The sequence below is a fragment of the Trichosurus vulpecula genome, chromosome 5 (assembly GCF_011100635.1).
Source record: "Trichosurus vulpecula isolate mTriVul1 chromosome 5, mTriVul1.pri, whole genome shotgun sequence".
NCBI classification, from domain to species: domain Eukaryota; kingdom Metazoa; phylum Chordata; class Mammalia; order Diprotodontia; family Phalangeridae; genus Trichosurus; species Trichosurus vulpecula.
Window position 1 is genome coordinate 110,144,094 of NC_050577.1, and position 22,888 is coordinate 110,166,981.

General features: G+C 39.1%; 1 protein-coding gene across 1 annotated transcript in view; it reads left to right on the plus strand.

Annotated features, from left to right (window-relative positions):
• Positions 1-22,888, plus strand: part of DGKI (diacylglycerol kinase iota) — a 569,495-nt gene that overhangs the window by 540,203 nt on the left and 6,404 nt on the right. Inside the window, 2 exon segments of the mRNA XM_036761364.1 lie at positions 5,855-5,975; positions 21,778-21,814. Of these exon segments, the coding sequence (XP_036617259.1) occupies positions 5,855-5,975; positions 21,778-21,814 (158 nt within the window).

The following is a 22,888-nucleotide window of genomic DNA, read 5'->3' on the forward strand; positions in this document are numbered from 1 at the left end:
CCCCCATCCCTAATAATTAAACAGCCATGCAGAGTACTTCTCTTTCTTCACTCAATCCTTTGTCTCTTCCAATTCTCTCCTTCCATTATTTATAGTCATGAATTTATTTTTCAAGCCTTCTCTCTTGTGCCATCTGTTATCAATGGATATGACCCCCTACCCATCATGTGGGTCATAAAAATTAACTAGAGATCTGGTTTCAAAGTCAGGAAGATACGAATCTATGATTCTGTTAGTGAGTCATGAAGACAGTAGATAAACACAGGATTTGGAGTTAGCAGAACTAGCATACAAATCTGGACTTAGACACTTATTAATAGTGTGACCCTGGGTAAGTCACTTAACCTCTTTGGATCTCAGTTTTCTCATGTCTAATTTTTATTGGGGGAGGGGCAGGGAAAATTGGACTCAATGTCCTCTAAGATCTCTTCCAGTTTTTAATCTATGATTCTATAAATTCTGTCTCTGACATATACCAGCTGTGTGATCACAGGCAAGGTTCTTAGCCTTTCACTTGCTGAGGCTGAAGAAAAAACTATAAATGTCAGATAGGGTACCATTGGTAAAGGGAACCAGAAATTCTCTATAGCTATGAATTTTTAGATCTGGGTGCAAATAAGAATGCTATAGAATAAAAGTTGGCATGCATAGTACCCCTTGCACCTTTAAAAGGTATAGCGTGCAGAACCTAGCACCATACCTTGCATATAGTAGATGCTTAATAAGTGTTTGTCTATTGAAATTAAGGTTAGAAATAGCCTTTAAAGAAAGGTTTTATTGTTTTAAACTAAGGTACAAATGTATTATTTTTTTAAAAGCAGGATGCTATTGTTTTTGTTGCTATTCTTTTTGATTGATTTTTTATTCAATTATGTTTTATTTGTAGGACCACATTCTCTCCTTTCCAATTAACCCCCACTCTCATTGAGAAAGCAGGAAAAAAAGAAATATGTTACAAATAGTATTATAACCAAGAAAAGCAAATTCCTTCATTGGCCATGTCCAAAAAACATCTCATTCTATAGTCAGAGTCCATCCCCTGGTCTGGCAGGAAGTGGGTAGGAAGCTATTTTTTTAAAAGGTAAATTTAGAACCAGTTAAGCACTTTAGTTCTTTGTACATTTATACAACCCCAAACTTACTCCTATCTATTAGCCAGTCAGAAGTAAGCATTCTACTTCAGAAAGAGGGTTCTCATTGGACCTATGGCTCAAAAATTCACATGGAAAAGGTAAAACTTCCAAATTATCATTCAGTTTTCTCTGTGCTTTTGGCTGGATCATCACGGTGCTGTCTTACCAGTCATCAAACCACTCTGCCTTTCTTCTTGGTAGTATTTTTTTTAAATAGATTTTTCTTGTTTTTGAGTTGTTTCAGTTGTGTCTGGCTCTTTGTGACCCCACTTGTTTTTTGGTTTCTTTTTGTTTGTTTTGGGGGTAAAGATACTGAAATGGTTTGCCGTTTCCTTCTCTAACTCGTTTTACAGAGGAGGAACTGAAGCAAATAGGGTTAAGTGACTTGCTCAGGGTCACACAGCTAGTCTGAGGCTGGATTTGAACTTAGGAAGATGAGTTTTTCTATTTCCCAGCCCAGTGTGCCACTCTGTCACCTAGATGCCCCACAGATAGAGATACACATATACATTCATATATATGTGTGTATATATAAATATATATGTGTGTATATATACATATATACACCTGATGATGCACATGTGTGTATGTGTATGTATGTATGTATGTAATAGTTATATTGACCTTTCTCTGTTGTAACCAAAGAAGTCTAAGATGATAGGAAAGGGATAATGGCTTTCTTTTTTCTTCTCTTTCCTTGTTTTGCTCCCTTCTTTCTTCTTGTTTCTTTTACTCTTTCGTGAACGTAAATTCAGAAGCTGTGTCTTTTTCTGTGACTCCAGTTTGTATGCTGCCCCTCATAGAACCAGAGTAGGCAGTTAGGTGTTCTAGTGGGCAGAGGTCTGGACTTTGAGTCAAGAAAACCTGAGTACAAATCTTCTCTCGGACAATATCTAGCTGTGTGACACTGGCCGAGTCCTTGAACCTCTCAGAGGTTTAGTTTATCTGTCAAATGAGGATAATAATAGCAGCTCTCTCACAGGGATGGTTAAAAGGTGGACTCGTAGTCATGGAGACCTGAGTTAAAATCTCAGACACTTCCGAACTGTGTGACCTTGGCTAAAACAGCAAACCTCTGTTTGCCACAATATCTTCATTTATAAAACGGGAGCAACAATAAACCTGCCTTACAGGACTGTTATGAGGGTCAAAGGAGACACTGTCTATAAAGAGCCTTCTGAACCTTAAAGTGTTGCAAAATATTAGCTGTTATTGTTATGCACACAACTGGACACAAACGGTCATTTCAAACACAAGTTCAAAACGGAATCTATCTTCTTCTATCCCAAACTTGCCACCCCTGCCCTCATCCCTAGCTTTGTTGATGGCAATTAGATTCAAAAGCGGCAAATGCTCTTTTACTTTTCCCTCTCCCTCACCCCACCCCATGCCTAATAAGCTGACAAATACTGTCCCTTGTACCTACACAACATCTCTTGTATATATACTTTCATCTCTGCTCATACTGCCACCGTGCTAATTCTGGAACTCATCACTTCCTCCCTAGACTATCTTGTCTCTCTGCCTCCGGTCTATCCTCCTCTCATCCATCATTTACATAGCTGTCCATATAATCTGCCTGCGGCATGTCTGACCGGTCTCTTCCCCTCTGGTCAAAAAATCTTTGGCAGTTATCTAGAATAAACTCCTTAGGCTGTCATTTAATTGCCTCAACAATCTAGTTCCAACAGCCTGTATTCCTTATTTGCTCTTACTCTCCTTCATGCATTCTATGTAGTCAGTCAGTAAACTTTTATTTCATACCTACTATATGCCTGGCACTGTGCTAACTACTAGGGATACAAATATTAAGAAAAACTCTGCCCTCAAGGAGCTTACAGTCTAACTTGGGAAGGCAGTACACAAAAGGAGGCTGAAGGTGGGGGGCTGCTCCAGGGAAAGTGCCCTTTTCAGGGCCATAGTGGAGAGGTCAGAGAAGCCCCAAAGTAGAGCAGCCAGATGAGAGATGAGGAGATGTCCGGAGCTGAGCTCCCTCCTTAAATAGAGCCCTTGGACTTCATGGGCTACCCCTCCAATCAGAGGGGCAGGGGACAGTGAAGAAGTGGAGTTACAAAGGCTGATGAGATTTTGCAGGTTGTTGCTCCCCAGTCTCATCCAGCAGCCCTCTATCATCTCTGTGCATCAGGGCAGTTCCAGTTCATGTCAAAAACACCTGTTGGAATACTTTACTTTTATGGACCAGCTCAGGTTTCCTTATAAAGACTGTCCAAGTTCTCCAAACTGAATAGCATCTCTCTCTCTCTGTCTCTGTCTCTCTGTCTGTCTCTGTCTCTGTCTCTGTCTCTCTCCCGTCCTCAAATTTTCCTTTGGCAACATTTTCTCCATATCTCTTCTTCCTACTTTATCACCTTCTATCTTGTATCATTCATGTTTGCAAACCTGTCATATCTTCCTAATTAGATTGTGAACTTCTTAAAGGCAAAGTTGGTTTCATTTTTTCACCTTTCCATTCCCAGTGCCTCACACATTATAAATATGCTCTTAAAAGGTACTCATTGGATTGAATTGAAAATAGCAGCATGCTCTTAAAGTTTAATACATCCTTGCCTTGGGGAATACATTCCCAATACTTACATCACTGTAAGAAAGACACCCTATAGCTAGGGATAGTTAGGACATTCCCCTAATAGAATGTAAACTCCTTGAGGGCAGTGGCTTTTGTTTGTGTTTTATCTTTGTATCCTTAGTTCCTAACACAGTGCCTTGTGTGTGATACAGCTGTATTAGATTATCTTGGAACTACATTGTGGAAAAATGCAAAACCTGTCCTACTTTCCATGGCCTGGATATTTACTGGCTGTGTAATTTTTGCATGAGAACATAAGAAATATCATCCTGCGTTAACCTGAGAGCTCAGCCAGCCTTGTATTCATTCCATTTATTCTATTTCCAGTAGTGACCTCATAGGGCAGCGCATAGTTGCCTTTTTTCCTGTGATGTTGGGCTGTATCACTCTTCCTCCCTAACCTAAAATATCTTTTGCTTCTTTATACTAGCCTGGTATTAGCCATCATCAATGAATTTATCCTTTTTATCTTTGTTAATGATGTATTTGTGTCTGCATCATGTATAGCCTCCCTAGGTAAAAGAATTGTATGTGTTTACTATCTGCTGGGTTAGGCAGTACCTAAAATTCCCTTTTCCAGACTTCAAAGAGGGCTCCCTAATTCTGGTAATCTGCCATTTAGTGAATGAAAGTTTGTTTGCCCTTTCTACATTCTTACTTATTAGATTGTGTGTGATCACATCCCCACTTAGATTTTCATCTTTCTAGATTAATAATTCCCATATCATTTTATTGTATTTTTAAAAAGTCTTCCCTCATACAGAAGTCATTCCATCTGCTGAATAGAGGAGGTCTTCTGTATGCTGTACTCTTTCATTTTTCTTGACTACAGCACCAAGAATAGCATCTTGTATTCTAGGTATTGGTGGACCGGGGACATATAATAACATATTCACATTTGCATATGGCCTCTCATTCATCCCATATGTAGCCAAATAATAATAATAGCTCACATTTATCTATTCCTTTAAGTTTTGCGGATTATTTTTTGGGGGGAGGTGAGGCAATCAGAGGCAAGTGACTTGCCCAGGGTCACGTAGCTAGAAAATGTCGAGTGTCTGAGACTGAATTTGAACTCAGGTCCTCCTGACTCCAGGGCTGGTGCTCTATCCACTGTGCCACCCAACTGCCCTAATGATTTTTATCCACTATCACTTTCAATCCTCACAATAACCCTATGAGATAGGTACTGTTATTATACTCATTATTATATTCCCATTATTCCCTCAGAGGCAACTGAGGCGCCAGAGATATTCAATTACTTGTTTAGGTTCACATGGCTAGTAAGAGTCTGAGGCAGGATATGACAGCAGATCTTCTTCATGCCAAATTTTCTTGGCCACAGGAAAAAACTCTCTTACGTTATCCTGCCTTCAACTAAACATGTTAATGTTGAATAACTATTTTATGAAGGAAATATTGCTGGAATTGGAATTCGGGAGTTCAGAAGACCTGAACTTGCCACTGCCACAAATTCTATGACCATGTGTTGACCTCCCTAAGCCTGTTTTCTCTTCTGTAAAATTAAGATGATGATATCTATAGTCTCTACCTCACAGGGTTAGGAGAATCAACTAAAATAATGTCCATAAAGCACTTTACAATAATTATAATCCTATATAATTATAATCCTATATAAATTATTATTTCTACTTCATTCCATGCATAGGAGTCTACAGAAAATGAGAAAGCTTTACTCTTGGAACAACAGCTTAGCTATGGAAGTAAACAGGCTGTGCCTGTTTCCACTAGGTCTTCTCTCTCCTTTTCCCATCCAGAGGAACATTAAATGGGGTGGGGTGGGCAATAGATTTATGCAGCATGTGCGCGCGCGCGCACACACACACACACACACACACCCCTCCTATAAGTAGTTAGTCCCATGCATATCAGTTTCACTTTGACTTTGTAACAAAGCTCTCAGGAGCTGAGTAGAGATGGCTGAGCATTCTGACTACCTATTTGAGAAATGATGCAACTGAGGAATGTGATTTCTATTGTTCAGCTTCTCCTCTGGGTCCAAAGCTTTTGTGGTTTGCTGCTCTCACTCTTATGGTTTGCCTTTTCCACTCTACCACTGGATGCCTTAGTTCCAAATGCCGCCTGAGTTTCTTTCTGTGTGTCTATTTTTCAGCTCATCGAATGCTATAAGAATGGAGGCAGTCTCCTAATCCAGGGACCAGATCACTGTTCACTCCTTCACTACGCAGCTAAAATTGGGAATGGAGATATTGTGAAATACATCCTTGACCATGGTGAGTAGGCAGAATGAACTGCAGACGGAAGTGGTTCTTACAAAGCCAACTCTGACTCAGGCTACTTTCAGAGTGGGTCTGATTAGTTATCTACACTCCTTCAGTGGCCAAACTCATCTTAAAGTCTTCTGCTATTTTTTTAAATATCTGTAGGCTTTTAAAGCTACCAAACACTTTCCAGATATTGTCTTCACTGAATCTTGCATCTCTCTGAAAATGGTATTCCTAGAGAGATGTTTCTGGAAATAAGGTGCTGCAAGCTAATGAAGCTTAGCTGTTACTTTCAGCTTTCTATGTCTACATACAGTTTATGTAGATCACAGAAACCCTCTGAAGGACAGTCACGTCAAGACCAGAGCCATAAGAGACTTTTAAGGTCATCTAACCCCAGTTGAGAAAGGATGAGTAACTTGCCAACATTCACCCAGGTCCTGAGTGGTAGGTCAAGAATTTGTCGCCAAGTTCTCAGCCTCCAAATCGAGCAATCTTTCCACTGTACCATGCTGTCTTCCAGATTTACCTCGCCCCTTATTCCTAAGGGAGGAGAATGTCTCAGTGTGGATTGGCAGAGAAGCATAGTCAAATCAGCAAATCTCAAAATTGGAAGGTACATTATGGGTCCTCCAGTCCAAATCATACCTGACCAGGGATACCTTCTACCCTCTATCACATGAATTCTATTGAAGACTTCCAATAATGGAAAACTCATCAACTCCTGAGGCAGCTTATTACAATTTTCAACAGCTCTAATTGTTAAGAATTTTTTTTCTTAAATCTCTTTGAACTTTGTCTCTGTCATTTCCACTTATTTCTTGTAGTTCTGTCATCTAGGACCAACCACAATAAATCTAATGCCTCTAGAACATGACAGTCATTCAAATATTTGAACATAGCTATGTTTCCCTCACTTTTGCCTTAGACATATCCTCCCTTCTTTACCTGAACAACTTATGTATTTCTTTTCAAATTCTAAATTTAAATTCTATAAAATTCTTTCAAAAATATTATCTTTTTCCATCTAGCTCATCATTCTTGCCTTCAAAGGCTAGGATATTGGAGATTTTTATTCTATATCTATTACCTGTACCTCCCAAATTTATGTTATCTGACAATGTGTTAGGTGTGCTATCAATGCTTTTATTCAAGTAATTGATAAAAGTGTTAAGCAGAAAAATGGTCAAGGGTAGAACCTTATAGTATTTCACAGAGACCTATCTGAAGTCTCATATTAATTCGCTAATCACCAGTATTTGGGTCTGAACATTTACTTGCTTCTTAAACTTACTAATTGTGCTATTATCTAGCTTCCTTCCCTTCATCTTGCCCTCAAGTAAGAAAATTTCTCCAACCCCTTGCTGAAGTCAAGGTATGTCATGACATTTTCCCAATATTTCAGTCTAGTGACTTTGTCACAAAAAAATAAATGAGGTTAGTCTGGCACGAAGCTTAGCTTGTCTTTGATAATCTCATCCTGGCTTTCATTCACTAATCTCTCCTCTTTCTAAGGGTTCATGATCCCTTTAATAATTTATTCTAACATTTTGTCAAGAATCAGAGTTAAAGTTGCTGGGTCTCAAGTTTGAGGAATCTACCTTCTTTCTTTTTGAAAATAAGGCCTATGTTTGCCTCTCTATAGTCCTGCAGAATCATTCTTCATGATCTTTGGAGATAATTACAACAATTGAGCAATCAAATCCACTGGTTCTTTCCAGTTGGATACCATTCATCAGGGATTGGTGATTGGAGCTCATTTAGAGCAGCTAAGTACTTTCTTACTGTCTCCTATTAACCATTTGGGTTCTGTCCTTCTGAGTTTGAAGAACTCAGTCTTCAAACTATCTCACTTGATAGAGAAATCACAAAGTTTTTTCCTGCCTTTTGTCTGCGTTTGTTATCATTGTACCTTTTGTTGTCCCAAGCAGTAATTTTTCCTTTATTGAGTTCATCTTACCCTGACATCACTTAAAAACACTGGCCTACCATGAATTCATCTTAAGTCTTAGCTTTTCTGTTGTTGTTGCTAATTTTTTTTTGCTCTGGATACTGTTCTTACAGGACTTTGCCACACTTTGGTATTCTGCAATTATTTGCCCTTGCTTTCATCTCCTTTTTGTGGTCTGTAGTAAGGGAGTTCTCTGTACAGCCTTATTGTTGTCTTTAGACAGTTCTACATTTCTTTCTCCTATGAATCCTTTGTGTTTGTATTATAAGAATTTTGTACTTAATAGTACCTTATCCTTCTTCCCCTGGGGAATCTTAGGTCATAGGATGTGGCCTACTCTTCTTTTGACTCAAAGTCTTGGTAAGAAATTAGGCTATGCTGGGAATTCACCTCCTTACCTATCACAGCCTCTGAATTAGAACTGATATTCCTTCAAAGATTGCAGTTATTTGTGCTTCTGCATCACATTTTTCCTTATTGATTAGAATCAGATTGAGAAAGATAGCTCCCTTCACTACCTCTTTCATCTTCTTAAGGGTGAAATTATCATTGAAGTAAGTCAATAATTTTTCGGTTGCTTTGCTTTTATCATAGAGACATTGTTCAGACAGTTGAAGTCCTCAATCATTGTTATATCATGACTTCTGGCCAGTTTTCATAACCTACTCCAAGAATTCATCATGAATGAAGTTCCTTCTGCCTAGTCAGTCTTTAATATATTCCCATCATGATATTAATTTCTGTTCCTCTCCTTACTGATCCTTACCCAAATATGTTCCGCTGTATTTGTCCTCACTAGTTTTATCTTCACCACCAAGTTTATCTAATGTGTTCATTTCAAGTATGATATACATTTCATACATCCTAGTCTTTTGCCATCTCCCTCCAGATTTCAGTAATATTTGTGACCCTGGATCTATCTCCTTTATTTTTTCTAGCCAGACCTCCTAGACCCCCAGGCTACTGTTCCCTGACAATCTCCATGCCATGTGGCTGGCATGTCTCTTTTCTCTACACTATCTGCCACTTTACATTTCTAGCTCTGGGAACAATAATCAAATCCACTGCCATGACTGGATACAATGGTTCAATCACTTACTCTGTGACCCCATTCACCATCCTTATGACTTTCTTCACCACCACTCACATTTTTGTCATGTCCTTCTTTATTAGAACAAGGTCCTTCAGGACAGGGACCCTCTTGTTTTGTCTATCCTTATTCCCAACACTCAACACAGTGTCAGGCATATAGTAACTACTTACTAAATGCATCCTCAATTAATTAATTTGCTCATTGCTTTAAGATCTCTGGCTCACTATTTACTATATTGTACATTTGTGTGCATTCATATATATATATACATATATATATACACATATATATATATATTTATAAGGCTATGAGTGTTTTTATTGCCCTTTTTCTGGATATTGGCTCCTAAGAATGACTAGGCACTTCCACTGCTTTTATTCTTCCTATAGCATACTTATTCTTCATTCTTATATTTAGATACTTTTACTTTCCCTCCATTTTTTTCAACCATATTCACAACAGAAAAATATACTTTTATGAGTCCTTGTTCAGTGTACTTCATTCCTAGCCTGTCATTACTGTATCCTAAATTACTGTCCAGAAATTCAAATCCCATTTCCTGGCACCACCTTGTCAGTTGACTATTGACTTCCCAAATGCTACTTCATTCTCTAAATTCCCTGTCGTCAAATGACACCAGCTATGAAAATATTTCCTGTGCCTCTAAGTTCTTCAGTTTCCAATATAGGACTCCATATTCCCCATATTACCTCATTACTTCAATGAATTCATGTTTTCATCAATTGAGGTACTCTCTCAAAATGTACAGACCACAACCAATTCATTTCTTTCCATTCTGGGCAATTCTTATTCATGCCTTTCCATAAATCTCTCATAGAGGAATTACTTATGTTCTAGAAGTCTTACTTTAGGTTTATAAACATTTTGTATGTATCAGTGAAGCTCTTGGTTTGTCTGCCTGTTACACCACATTCTCACTCCATGGCTGATAGGCCTTTTCTTCCTATCATATATATTTCCCTAGGTGATGGCCTATAATTTTCTTTTTCATATGTCAACAAGAGTAACATGCTACAGTCTATTCATATCACAGGTAACTCTCCATTCTCCTCTGAGTCATAAGAATTTTTGTTTCTTCAGAGATTGAGATGTTCCATTATTCACAACCATTTAGCATTACTGGGAGAATACTGGTACTGTAAAAAAAAAGTGCTTAATAGAAAAAAAGTTTTGTGTCAGGTGGTAGTTTGTTGAAAATGCTTTGCAATTTTCCAGGTGTGCTCTAGTGCACTTTCTTAGTCCTATTAATTCTAGACCCACCTCATTATCCACTGTCAGTGGATGTCCAAAATATATGTACTACTACCTCAATGAACTCCCCATTCAAATTCATATTATAGTCTGGACAGCAGGCACTCCCACTTCTTTGTATAGTATGTAGTATGCCAAGGCATACATATCCTGGCATTGCAATTTTTTTTTCATTTACAATATTAGCATGATTAAAACTTATTTTTTATTTTATCCTGTTTCCCACAAGCTAAGGTTTCTATTTGATCCTTAGTGATGTCTGGAGCTAAGAAGTGGGGGTGAGATGTACTGATAAAGGTCCTGCTGCTAAATCTAGAGAGGACACAAAATGAGACAGAGAGACAGAGACAGAAACAGACAGTGTTGAAATGCATTAAATACATTGTATATTTTAATCTAGGTTGGTGAACACAGTTAGTGTAAGCATAGAATTAATGAGGACAAAATCTTGATTCCCATATGATGCAATTAGCTCCACACCAAGAAAAACACTGTTCCCATGGCTATCAAACACACCCTCAGCTCCAGCCAGCTATCTCACTAATGTTAGTCCCATTGATTACAAGGGGACTTGATAGAATGTGAAGGGTATAGCATGATTCATCACCACTGTTCTAATCCCTTTCTCTGGCACCATCTTGTCAATTGGCTATTGACTTCCCAAATGCTACTTCATTCTCCAAATTCCCTGTCGTCAAATGACACCAGTTATGAAAATATTTCCTGTGCCTCTAAGATCTTCAGTTTCCAATATAGGACTCCATATTCCCTATATTACTTCATTACTTCAATGGATTCGTGTTCTCATCAATTGAGGTACTCTCTCAAAATGTACAGATTACAGCCCATTGATTTCTTTCCATTCTGGGCAATTCTTGTTCATGCCTTTCCATAAATCTTCCATAGAGGAATTACTTATGTTCCAGAAGCCTTACTCTAGGTTTATAAACATTTTGTATGTATCAGTAAAGCTCTTGGTCTCATTCTCACTCCATGGCTGATATGCCTTTTCTTCCTATCATACAAACCAACTTGATATATTCTGTTGACCAAAAATCATTAATAAAAAATGAAATGCAAACAATATTAGTTTCAGATCGACATTCTGCCAACTTGGCACATAATAACAGTTTCACCTTTAATGTCCGTTCTACTCTGTCATTTTGTTCATGGAGCTGGATGTGATAAAATCTGAATTGTGCAGATTCAACACCACTTGATGCAAGCATAGGTACTCATTTTGGCTCTTACCCTTCCATTTGGGTGCATCTCCACAGTCTGTGATATAAAGTTCATATCATTTGTGGCTTTGGTAATAAAACTCTTGGGGTCTCTTCCCTGCCATCCCAAGTAAATTATTTTCTGCTTGGGGAGGGCACAAAGTGCCTAGAACAAAGCTTTCTCTTTACACAGCAGGTACCCACTAAATGCCATCTTTGATGAAATTAGCGCTTGCTTTCTACATGGGGTTGTGGACAAAAGCTGTCCAATTTCTTAAGCCCAGCAATGAAAATGGCCTATCAAATAGCAGTCAATGAGGCTATAAAATATAAATAGATATTAAGGGAATAATGACCAAAGCTATCCTTGGACTTGAGAAGAGCTTCCTTTCCCTTTTTTTCAATCTTACAACAGAAAAAAATATACCCTTACAAACTCCTATTTAATGTACATAGATCCTGAATCATATACTGTCACTAACATTGTGACCCAAGGTAAATCATTTAAGCACTTAGTGACACAGGCCACTCTCTAAGACTAAAGTTTCGGAAGTTATGACAATATGGAGGCAAGTTCCACAGTGCTAGTTCACCAAAATGATGAGGTTACTGGGTCACATTCCGCATATCTTCAAAAATTACACTCCAAAATTATTATCACATATGCAAATTTAATTTCATTTAATTGAAATACGACTTGAAATTTGGAATAGAATCAGTTTGCACAAAATAATTCCATGTATCGCCTGATTAACCCTGGAAAGGAGAAATAGAAAAGAAGAAAGGAAGGAAGGAAGGAAAGAAGGAAGGAAGGAAGACAGAAAAAAGAAAGGAAGAAAGAAAAGAAAGAAGGGAAAAGAAAGGGAGAAGGAGGGAAGGAAGGAAGGAAGGAAGGAGGAAGAAAAGAAGGAAGGAAGGAAGGAAGGCAGGGAGGGAGGAAGAGAAAAAGGAAGGAGGGAGGGAGGGAGGAAGGGAGGGAAAGAAAGAAAATAGCATAGCTGATACATTGGATTTAGAGTTAGAAGACATATATTTGAATCTCCACTGTGCTAATTAATGCTTGGGCTTTAAGTGTCTTGGACAAGTCACTTAAAAACTCTATGAGTTTCAGTCTCCCCCATATGTAAAATTAAGGGGTTGGAATAATGGCCTGCAAGGTCCTTTTCAGCCCTAAATTTATACTCTTAAGATCCTAGACAGTGAACTTTGAATTTTATGATGGTTTTTTTGATTTGGCTCAAGTCACCATTGTGGCTTAGTATGGTCTGTATCCAAGGTACATGATGAGACTGTCTGACTTTTTGCAAAGACACCACTGATTATAGTAACATTAAGAACTCAACAGGGCCGTTTAGCACAATGAATAAGTGACATGGCATGTGGTTCTAACATCAGCGACTTTTCTTGCCTTTTCCATCATTACTACCCCAAGTCTGCTTGTCTCTCCCACCTCTCAGTTGTGGCATTTGCGGTTGAGGATTGCAGTCCTAATCACAACTTTAGCTCACTGAAATACTACCTCATTTCCAAAAGGCAGAAATGAGAGATTAGTGACTCTCACAGACCTAGTAATCAGTGATTAATTTCTCTTCCAAGGGCTCTTTTAAAAACCAGACTTTTGAGCAGTGAGTCAAAGGGAGGGGGGCTCTGCACGGATTCCAGCTTGAAGGATGTTGTACATTGTAGAGAAGTCTATGAAATGTTGAATCTTTTTCTCCCTTCATCTTCTCCCCGACCTCTCTCATAGCCACAACCTGCTGCTTTCCTTTATGAAAAACTCAAGTTTGGGTATTTGGAGGGCTGAAAAGGGAATCCAGGGACAAGGAGAGTTAACAATTCCTCACAGACAGTGGTGAGAGACATTAAGGATGGAGAGTCATTCCAGCTGAGTTTACCCCCAGTGGCTCCTGCTTTTCAGCTCCTTTCAACCATATTTTCCACCCCACCCCCCTTTCCTCCTCCCCTGTTTGGCCCCTCTGAGAGACTTTTGTCTTGTTTTATTCTTTTACCTCCCCACACATTTTGTTCTTTTGTTTTTGCTCCCCCCCCTCCTGCCCCCCTGCAGTTTTCCCTGATAGAAATCTCCCTCATGCATTTCCTTTTGGATTTCTATGGGGTTATTCTGTCGTCTTGTGCTGCCTTCAGTCTCTTTTTTTCTTTCCCTGCCTCTTGTCCCCAAGAGAAACGGCCACCTTCCCGCTGGGACAGGATGACAGTGCTGTGAGCGTTCCCAGTGCCAGCTTTCCCCACATCTGTGCAGCTTTTGTCCCATGGCAGAGGGGGATTTGGAATGGTCGGCTGGCAGCGTCAGGGAGACTAATGGAAAATGAGGGCCAAAGAGGAGAAGGGGGTGGGAAGGTGGGAGGGAAAGCAAAGGGGATTTGGAGGAGTGGGTAGGAGACAGGAGAAAAACACAAAATTAAAGGGCGTGCACTACAAAGACTCCAAAGGTTCTGGTTTCTCTCTTAGGAATCCAGCAGTCCAGTGAATGCCCTCATACGGGGCCTATGCAATTGCTACTAGATGGTGAGGATATTTAAGAAGAAAAATTGATGTTTAGAATAATGTGTTAAACTGTGCTGTCTTTATAATGGAGAAAGATTTTCTAGAGAGTCTTGCTGTTTTCCCTAATAATTTCTTACCTGGATGCCAATCTATTCTTAACTCACTCCACCTCGATTTCATTACCTTCCTTTCTTCATGGTTTTCCCACTTTCTAGAGATCAGTGTCTTCTGAGCTCACATTTCAAATATGAACTCTTAAAAAAACATGATCTGGGCCATGTAACCAGTGTACTGAACTATAGGATCTCAGAGCAGGAAGCAACCTCAGTCTAACCCCTTCCTGCATGGTAGTCTCTCTTATAGCTTCTATAACAAAGATTCTTTCAGGCCCAAAAATGAGAACCACCAGTGACTGGGAACCCATTACATCCTAGAGTGGTCCACCGGTGACTGGGAACCCATTACATCCTAGAGTGGTCCACTGGTGACAGGGAGCCCATTACATCCTAGAGTGGTCCATCCCATTCTTGCAAAACCCTAATTAATTGGAAATATTTCTTTATAATAGGCTCTCACCTGCCTCTCAGAAACTATCAACCACTGGTATTAATTTTGCGCTCTTTGGCCAGGCAAAAACAAGTCTGCTCTTTCTTCCAAATGACAGCTCACCACATACTTGAGGACTGCTATCCTATGCCTCAACAGTCTTGTGCAGGGATGGGGAGCCTGTGGCCTCAAGGCCATTTGGGCCCCTCTGGAACCTCAAGTGCAGCCCTTTGATTGAATCCAAGCTTCATAGAACAAATCTCATCAATAAAAGGATTTGTTCTGTAAAACTTAGACACGGTCCAGAGGCCACACCCAAGAACTCTTATGGCCTCTAAGCTAAACACTCTTTTTCCTTTCACTTAAAGTGCCCACGATGTAGTTTTGAATCCCCTCACCCTTCTTGTCATTGTCCTTTGAGATCTTGAGAGATGCGTTGTGCTGTACTGGGTGGAGAGCTAAAATTGGAGTCCAGAAGCCTTGTGGTCAAACTCTGCCTCAGACATTATCGATGTGACCCTGCACAAGTCACTTAACTTCTTGTGCTTCAGTTTTTTCATGTATAAAACCAGAGATTTGGACTCTATGACTTCTAAGGCCCTATTCCACATGTAAAAATATGTTCCCTAAGGGAACTCGGTTTTGTCAATATTGAAATATGATTCTCAGAAGTGACCCAGTACTCCAGGTATGGTTTTATCAAGTACAGTACAGCAGGCTATCACCATCCTCATTCTGAAGACAATGCTCCTATTATATTATTAATAATAATAATAATAAATATAATTATATATTCTATAATATGTATGATGCATTATGCATAATAATATAATATGTTATAATATATAACAATTAATAAGATTGCATATATAATCGTAGACTATTATGTTGGTTGCCATCTTATGCCATTGGCTCAAATTGGGCTTGCCGATCTCTTAAACCCCAGCTCTTTTTGAAATATACTGCTTTTTTAGCCACTTTTCTCAGACTTATATAGTTGATTTTTGAAATACAAATGTAGGACTCCAATTTAATCTTATTTGTTTAGATCCATCATTCTGTCCTATAGAGGTTCAAATGGATTTTTAAACCAGATTACATTCATGCAATTGAATTTAATTCAGTATACATTTATTAATCTCCTACAGTGTACATGGTACTGGGAATACACAAACAAAAATTAGGCATTCATTTATTTATTCACCAAATATTTATTGAGCTCTGAATATAGATAAAGAGCTGAGCCGAGTGCTGTGTAGGATTCAATGTAAAAGAGATTATCGCTGACCTCTAGGGTCTTATAATTTAGTAGCGGAGCTAAAATATTCACTTCTCAGACATCATACCATGTTATTTCTACTCTGGTCATCATCTTTACGTCTGCCAATTAGAATCTTAGACTCTGACAGATGAGCTTTAACCTTACCTTGTTGAGAACCAGGCCTCCACCCGACTTCCAAAAATCTCCATACCATGTCATCTTCCTCACCCACTTTTCCAGATTCCTTTTAGGTATAGTTTTTCCTCATTAGAGTATAATCTCCCTGAGGGCAAGAATCTTGCTTGTAAGGGTATCCCCAGAGCTTAGCATCATTCTTGGCACATTATAAACAACTTAATAGATGCTCTATTTATCTGTCTGTCTAAATAGCCACCCTACAAGATTGTATGTTAAATCTCATGAGTGATGCAATAAGTGTTTTATGGATTCAGAAGAAAGAATGAATAGATTATTTCTGGGGCTGAGGTATCCAAGAAAAGTTTCATGGGACAGGTGAGATTTGTACCTTCAAGGTATTATAAGTTAGCGTTTGCCTCCTAGACTAGATCATTTAGACAAACCATCACAGGATCCCAGGAGAATATGGAGACTGAGACAGTTTTCTATGTGCACAGACCAGCAGTAAAGCGAGTTTTTTCTAGGCTTTGCTTTTAAATTTCATCCTTGCTGACATCATCTTGCTCAGAATGTTCCTCACTGATACATTTTGTCCTGTACAAAGCCCTACTCCTTCCGTCTTCCTTCTCTCCCCATCTCCTCTGTACTCTGGCTAAGAGAGAGTCATTTTTCCCTCCCCAAGCTGAATTGTTTTATTCATTTCTTGTATTTTCATGGCTGGTTCTTTCTGCTTCTGCTGACTGGTCCACTCTTATCTAACCACTCACGTTTCTTCTCTGGTACATTTACTAAGCAGGACCACCCATACTGTCTCTTTCCCTATCTCAGGCAGAAACTCAAGGCTCACTTTCATCTGTATCCTATGTTAGAGCCTCTAAGATTGGGACCCATAGTGAATCCATGAGCCTTTGATGCCCAGAGAGTGATGTAGGAGAAAAGAAAAATGAAAAATAATTCCTCAGACATTAGGGTCCACACTTGCCCAATATGCAGCCAGAAGAGAGTATGGGAGTATAGAAAGTCCTCTTGAACTTTTGCAATCCAAGCCATGTTTTTGACTAGGCCTGTTCCCCTCCTGACTCTGATCCTTTGATTTCTGCCCCTCTGCCTTGATGATCGGGCCTTGTCTTGCACATTTCTGCAGATAGAGGAAAAAGGGTAGTTTAAGTGAAAATACATGTTATCTAGAAACCTTAATCAGCCCTTGGTTTCAGTCTCATTCAAGCAAAAATTTTACTAGCGATGCTAATCACTTCTGCTTTCACTCATTTCTGCTGGAGATGCTAACAATGAAAAGGAGATACTGGGGAAAAAATTAAGCATTTTATTGTAGAGAACTCTCCCTCATAAAGGGTCAGAATGAGCCCTCTCTCTGCTCCCCCTCACCATTCCTTCCCTGCCTTGCCTCTCCCCAGTGTCAGACTGTTGATAAGTTACACCTAGAAAATAATTTTGCAGTCTAGTCCTTCTTGCTTGCTGGGAGGCTTTAAAACTTGGCCTGTGTGGCTTTGGGGAAACTTATCTATTGAAGCAGCCCCCATTGCCTGGAGTGATACAGTCAAATGAAGGAGGAAGCAGCCACTTCAATAAGACACTGCTTCTGTTGCTCAAATATTTTTACAATTAGCAGTAATGATGGGAACAGAACTACTGGAGAGATTGGGTCGCTTGTTCTGTGCCTTTCCTTTCAGAGTGAATGGCTCCAGAGGTTAGCAGAGGGCGTCAGTGACTCTTTAAAAGACTGTTGGGCTTTGGAAACCTTCCTGCTCCTGGGTCTTGTTGAGGCTGCCCTGTCAGGAATGAATAGAACTAAAGTGGCTAGTTCTCAGGGGCTCATAATTTAAGGCACCAAGAGGCTTCATGCATGGTGTAGAGGAATGGGGCCTGGTGGGGGGTTGGGGGAAAGCAGAGAGGGCAAGAGTAAGCTCTCTCTCAGGCTTCCTCCCCTTGCTGCTTATTGCCAAGTGCCAAGATGAGGCCTTCATTATATGGGATAATCTTATAATTTGATGAAGCCAGCTGAAACATTTCTCTTGTGCCCATACGCTCTTCTCCGATCACCTGGACATCACCCTAGTTAGGTCCTCATAACCTCTCACCTGGGTTATTATAATAGCTTTCTAACTTGCCTTCTTGGCTAGAGTGTCTCTGATGCAATACGTCCTTTATGGCAGTCCATGTAATATTCTTAATGTGGTGGTCAAATTACCTTATTCCTCTGCACAGAAACCTTCATCGGCTCTCTGTTGTTGACTGAATAAAATGTTGTATAAAAATCTTTAATTAGCCTAGATGCGCTACAATAAGCACAGTGCAGTGGAGAGGAAATTGGTTTTGGAGTCTGAAGAACTGGGTGCAAAGTCTGCCACTTAGTATCATGTGACTGTGGAGAAATCATGTCACTGCTCTGGGACACAGTTTTTTTCATCTATAAAACAAGAGGGTCAGACTAGATGAATAGTGTTAAAATCAAATTGAAACAGAGGCCATTAATTCATACGTGAGGATTCCTGCCAGCTGCATGTTTAAAATTTGATATTATCTATGTTTCCTTGTATTTTCATTTATTTTGTTAAATATTTCTCAATTACATAGTGGCAGCTAGGTGGCACAGTTGTTAGAGTACCAGGCCTGAAGTCAGGAAGACTCATCTTCCTGGGTTCAAATCTGGCCTCAGTCACTTAGCTATGTAACCCTGTCATTTCAACCTATTTGCCTCAGTTTCTTTATCTGTAAAATGATCTGGAAAAGGAAATGGCAAACCACTCCAATATTTTTGCCAAGAAAACCTCAAATGTGGTCATGAGGAGTCAGAAGACTGAAAAAGACTAGAGAAATATAATATTTTGTTCTAGTTCGGTCAGCCACATAGTATTATGAGCCACATGTGAGTCACAGGCCATGTGTGTCTGGAGCAGATCATCTCTAAGGTTCCTAAGTCTATGATTCTACTATTCCAGCATTCTGTCACATGAGCCTCCTTTGTATACTTGATGCTGCTTATCTTTCCTGGAATTACTTCCTCTTACCCTCATCTGAAGCAAATCAAGGAGCCACATCATGCTTCATTAACCTTTTCCTGATCTTCCTAGCTCAACATTCCATCTTCTTCCTTCAGTTTGTCATAGGATTCTTTATCCCTCCTTTGCATTTAATCACATTCTGCATTGTAGCTATTTATGTAAAAATCCCATTTCCATATTAGATTATAACATCCCTGAGATCAGGGTCTATTGTTTGTGTGTGCATGCCTGTGTGCGTGTGTACGTGTGTGTGTTTAATCTTTGCACCCTCATACTAGCCCAGTTTCTTGCATATAGTAGCCACTTAATAAATGTTATTAAAAGGAACTTAATATTAGATTACCCAATTCCTTAATTTTCAGGTCTAATAAGATGAAATGTAATATGGTCGAATGGAAAGTCCTAGCATAGATTCACAGCATGAAGTACATGAAGACTGCATGAAGGAGATGTGACTAGAGAGCAGGTAGTTCGTGTGAAAAGGGCTTGAGGGAGTTAGGATGACTTACGCTCCATACTCTTAAGGAGGGTTTAGGCAACTCTGGTGGTAACACATGTGACCTTGGCCTCCATTAATAGCCAGTGCAAGGCAATGGTGAGGTGAGATGTGCTTTATAGACAGAGGAGGCCTACAGGACAAATACAAACAAGGGGCAATCTTAAATGCCTTGTGCTTCTTTGTCATTGTAAAGGAATTAGGCCATTTTATGAAATATGCTAGGGGATGACTTTCACTTCGTCATTACTGTACTATCACAGAGATATAGAAAAATATAGTGTAGTCCTAGACTGTTAAGGGCCCATAGTCTGTTAGGGAGATAAGAGATACCTGTAACAAGGTAACAAAAACCACCAGGTATATATATAGTGAGTACTAAATGATTCAGCAATCAATAGTATAAAAATCTATAGAAGAAATGGAATGGGCTAGGTCGACTTAAGAATGGATGAGTAAGCTAGGTACCAAAGTGGATAGGGGGTGGAGGAAGGAAGACTGAGCTCAAATCCATCCTCAGATACTTACTGGCTGTATGACTCTGGCCAGGTCATTTTACTTCTCTCAGCCTGTTTCTTTGTTTGCAAAATGGGGATAACAGTAAGCCCTATGTCTCCGGATTGTGGTATCAAGTAAGATATTTGTGAAGTGCTTCGCAAACCTTAAAATACTACGTAGATGTTAGCTACTGTTATTATTACTGTCTCTATTATTAATAATCATTATTATGATTAATAACAATAAATAGATGGAGAGGAGGAAGAATATTAGGGAATGGAATGAGCAAATGTGCACAGGTGAGAAAGAATGAAGCAGGCCTGGGAGATAGTGAGGAGAACAACTTGACCGGATCATACATTTCATATAGGAAAATAGTAGGTGAGAGAATATTGGGAAGGGAAGTTGAGGTTAGATTGTGGACATTCCTTAAATGCCACTCTCAAATGTTTGTTGTTTAACCTCTGGGTAATGAAAAACCACTGAAGGATTTTTAAGTGGAAAACAATTTGACTAAAAAGATAGTTTTGATTTTTTTAAAAAAAAATTAGAAACATTTTATTGAACATATTTGAGGAGGTAAGACAAAAAATACCATGGCTATTCATTCAATAAATTTTATTGTGTTTAACATATTCAAAAGATATAACAATTAGTAGGCTAGTTCCATAGAATAGGCATGAGATTATAAGACCCTGAATTAGGATGACTGTCCTAGAGTGGAAATGCAGGGATAGAAATGAGGAATTTTGCAAAAGAAAAGGCAACAGATTAGGTATGGATGGCAAAAGAGAGGAAAGAGGCAAAAGCCACTTGATGGTTTTAAGCTGAGGTATCTGGGAGAATAATTGGAAACTAGCTTTAGAGACAGGAAGATCTGGGGCCAAGTTCTGCTTCTCATAGATATGGGTTAGAGATGGAAGCTCAGAGATATTTTAACTCTCATTGTGGTTAATTTGAAAGTTTTTTATATGGTTCTTGATAGCTTTCATTTCTTCATTTCTGAATTGCTTGTTCATATCCTTTTGCAATTATCTATTAGGGGAATGGTTCTTGATTTTTTTTTCTTCCTAAAAAGTAAATTCATTTCCCTTTTTCCTGGTGTCCATAAAAATGGAGAGCAAGCGATTACTGGGAGGAAACCTCTGTAGAAAAGATAGGGCTGGCACTGTCCTTTCTATAATAAAATATCGCACATTCATGGAGGGTAAGTACTGGAAAGAATCCCCCTTGCTATTAAGTATAGCAAGTCCTCACAATTTCCAGAGGAAAATGCTATCTACAATGTTTTCTATGTCTCTCTGGACCTTAGTTTACTTATCTGTAAATGAGGGGTTTGGGCTAGATGATTTCTGAGGGCTTCCAGATCTAATAGTCTGTAGTGCTATTATATTATTCTAGCCAAGTTAACTACTGGTGAGTTCCAACCTTGCCATATAAGCCATCTAGGTCACATCTTTGGGCTCCTGTTGCATTTATAACTGAGCCATTCAATGCTAGTTCTCCAGTTGTTTCATGTGTATTAGCTTTGTATCCCCAGTTAGATCCTTGGGAGAATATACCATATTTTATACTTCTTTTTTATGCCCCACAGAATCTAAAACCAAGCTTGGAATCTAGCGGGAATTCAGTAAATAATTGTTGATCAAGAGGGAGGGCAGGTTTTGAATATTCAGGCTTTCTTCTCCTCTCCCTAGTTTTCATTTTATTTTCCAAGGAATTATACACTGGGCATTTCTATAATGTTGTCTGCCTCTGGCCAATTCTTTTGGCTTCTTCTTTACGTAAATGCTTTGTTTCTTGCACAGGTCCTTCTGAATTATTGGATATGACAGACAGTGAAACGTGAGTACTTGTCTAGAATTCTATGGTTTTTGGGTTTCTCTTTGGAATATGGTTGGGAAAATGAAAGAGAGAATAGTATGTACAATCTTAAAGGGATACTTAGATACTAAGTGTCCACTGCCTGGCCTTTTAAATGTCCATGTACAAAATATACATTACTTTGTGAGAAGGTAGAATGTCAGATAATAGAATATTAGACTCCAAATCTGCACTACCTGAGTTTAAATCCTACCCTGGTACTTATTAGTAATTTGATCATGGGCAAGCCATCTAACCTTTTTGTGGCTCAGACAATTCCCTAAGATTTATCTACTAAGTTATGGATGGGTTGGGATATGTGTTGGTGGAGAGAATTCTTATAAAATCACATATCCAAGACCTGTTGATGAATATGTATCTATTTGTCTCTCCATGACATATACAGGTTTCCTTGGACACATACACAGTGATAGAATGATACACACAAAAGAAGTATAGTTCATTAGACTAGGAATCATATGTCACTCCTGACTTACCTGTTCATCTTTTTTGTACTTTGGTCTGTAACATGCCTAGGACTGTGTGTTTCAACTAACCAAGCATCTCCAACAGGGACAGAAATTTCTGGGCAGTGGTCTCAATAGCTGAAATTGGGTCCAGAGGGGATGCCTGCGTGTAGAAATTAGGCAGAAACCTGAAAAAAGAATGATGGTCTAAGCTAAAACATTATTTCAGTGATAGAAATACAAGATAAAATAGGTCCAAAAGAGCATATTCATCCCAGCAATCTCTGAGTCCTGTAATTTGGGTTCTCTCTCATAAACCTCATCTGTCAGCACACAAGCAGCCCAAAATTGAATCAGTGAATCACAGAATTTCTAGAGCTGGAAAGAACCTCAGAGATATGCTTCAATACCTATATTTTAATAGGGGGGAAACATGGTATAGTAAGGGAAAGCTTTGATCTTAACCTTGGAATCTGGAGTACTTAGGTTTGAATCCTGTCTGGAACATTGATTAATAGAATTATTCTGACAAGTCATTCAACCCCATGAGCCACAGTTGATTCATCTGTAAGATCTGGGTAATAATAGC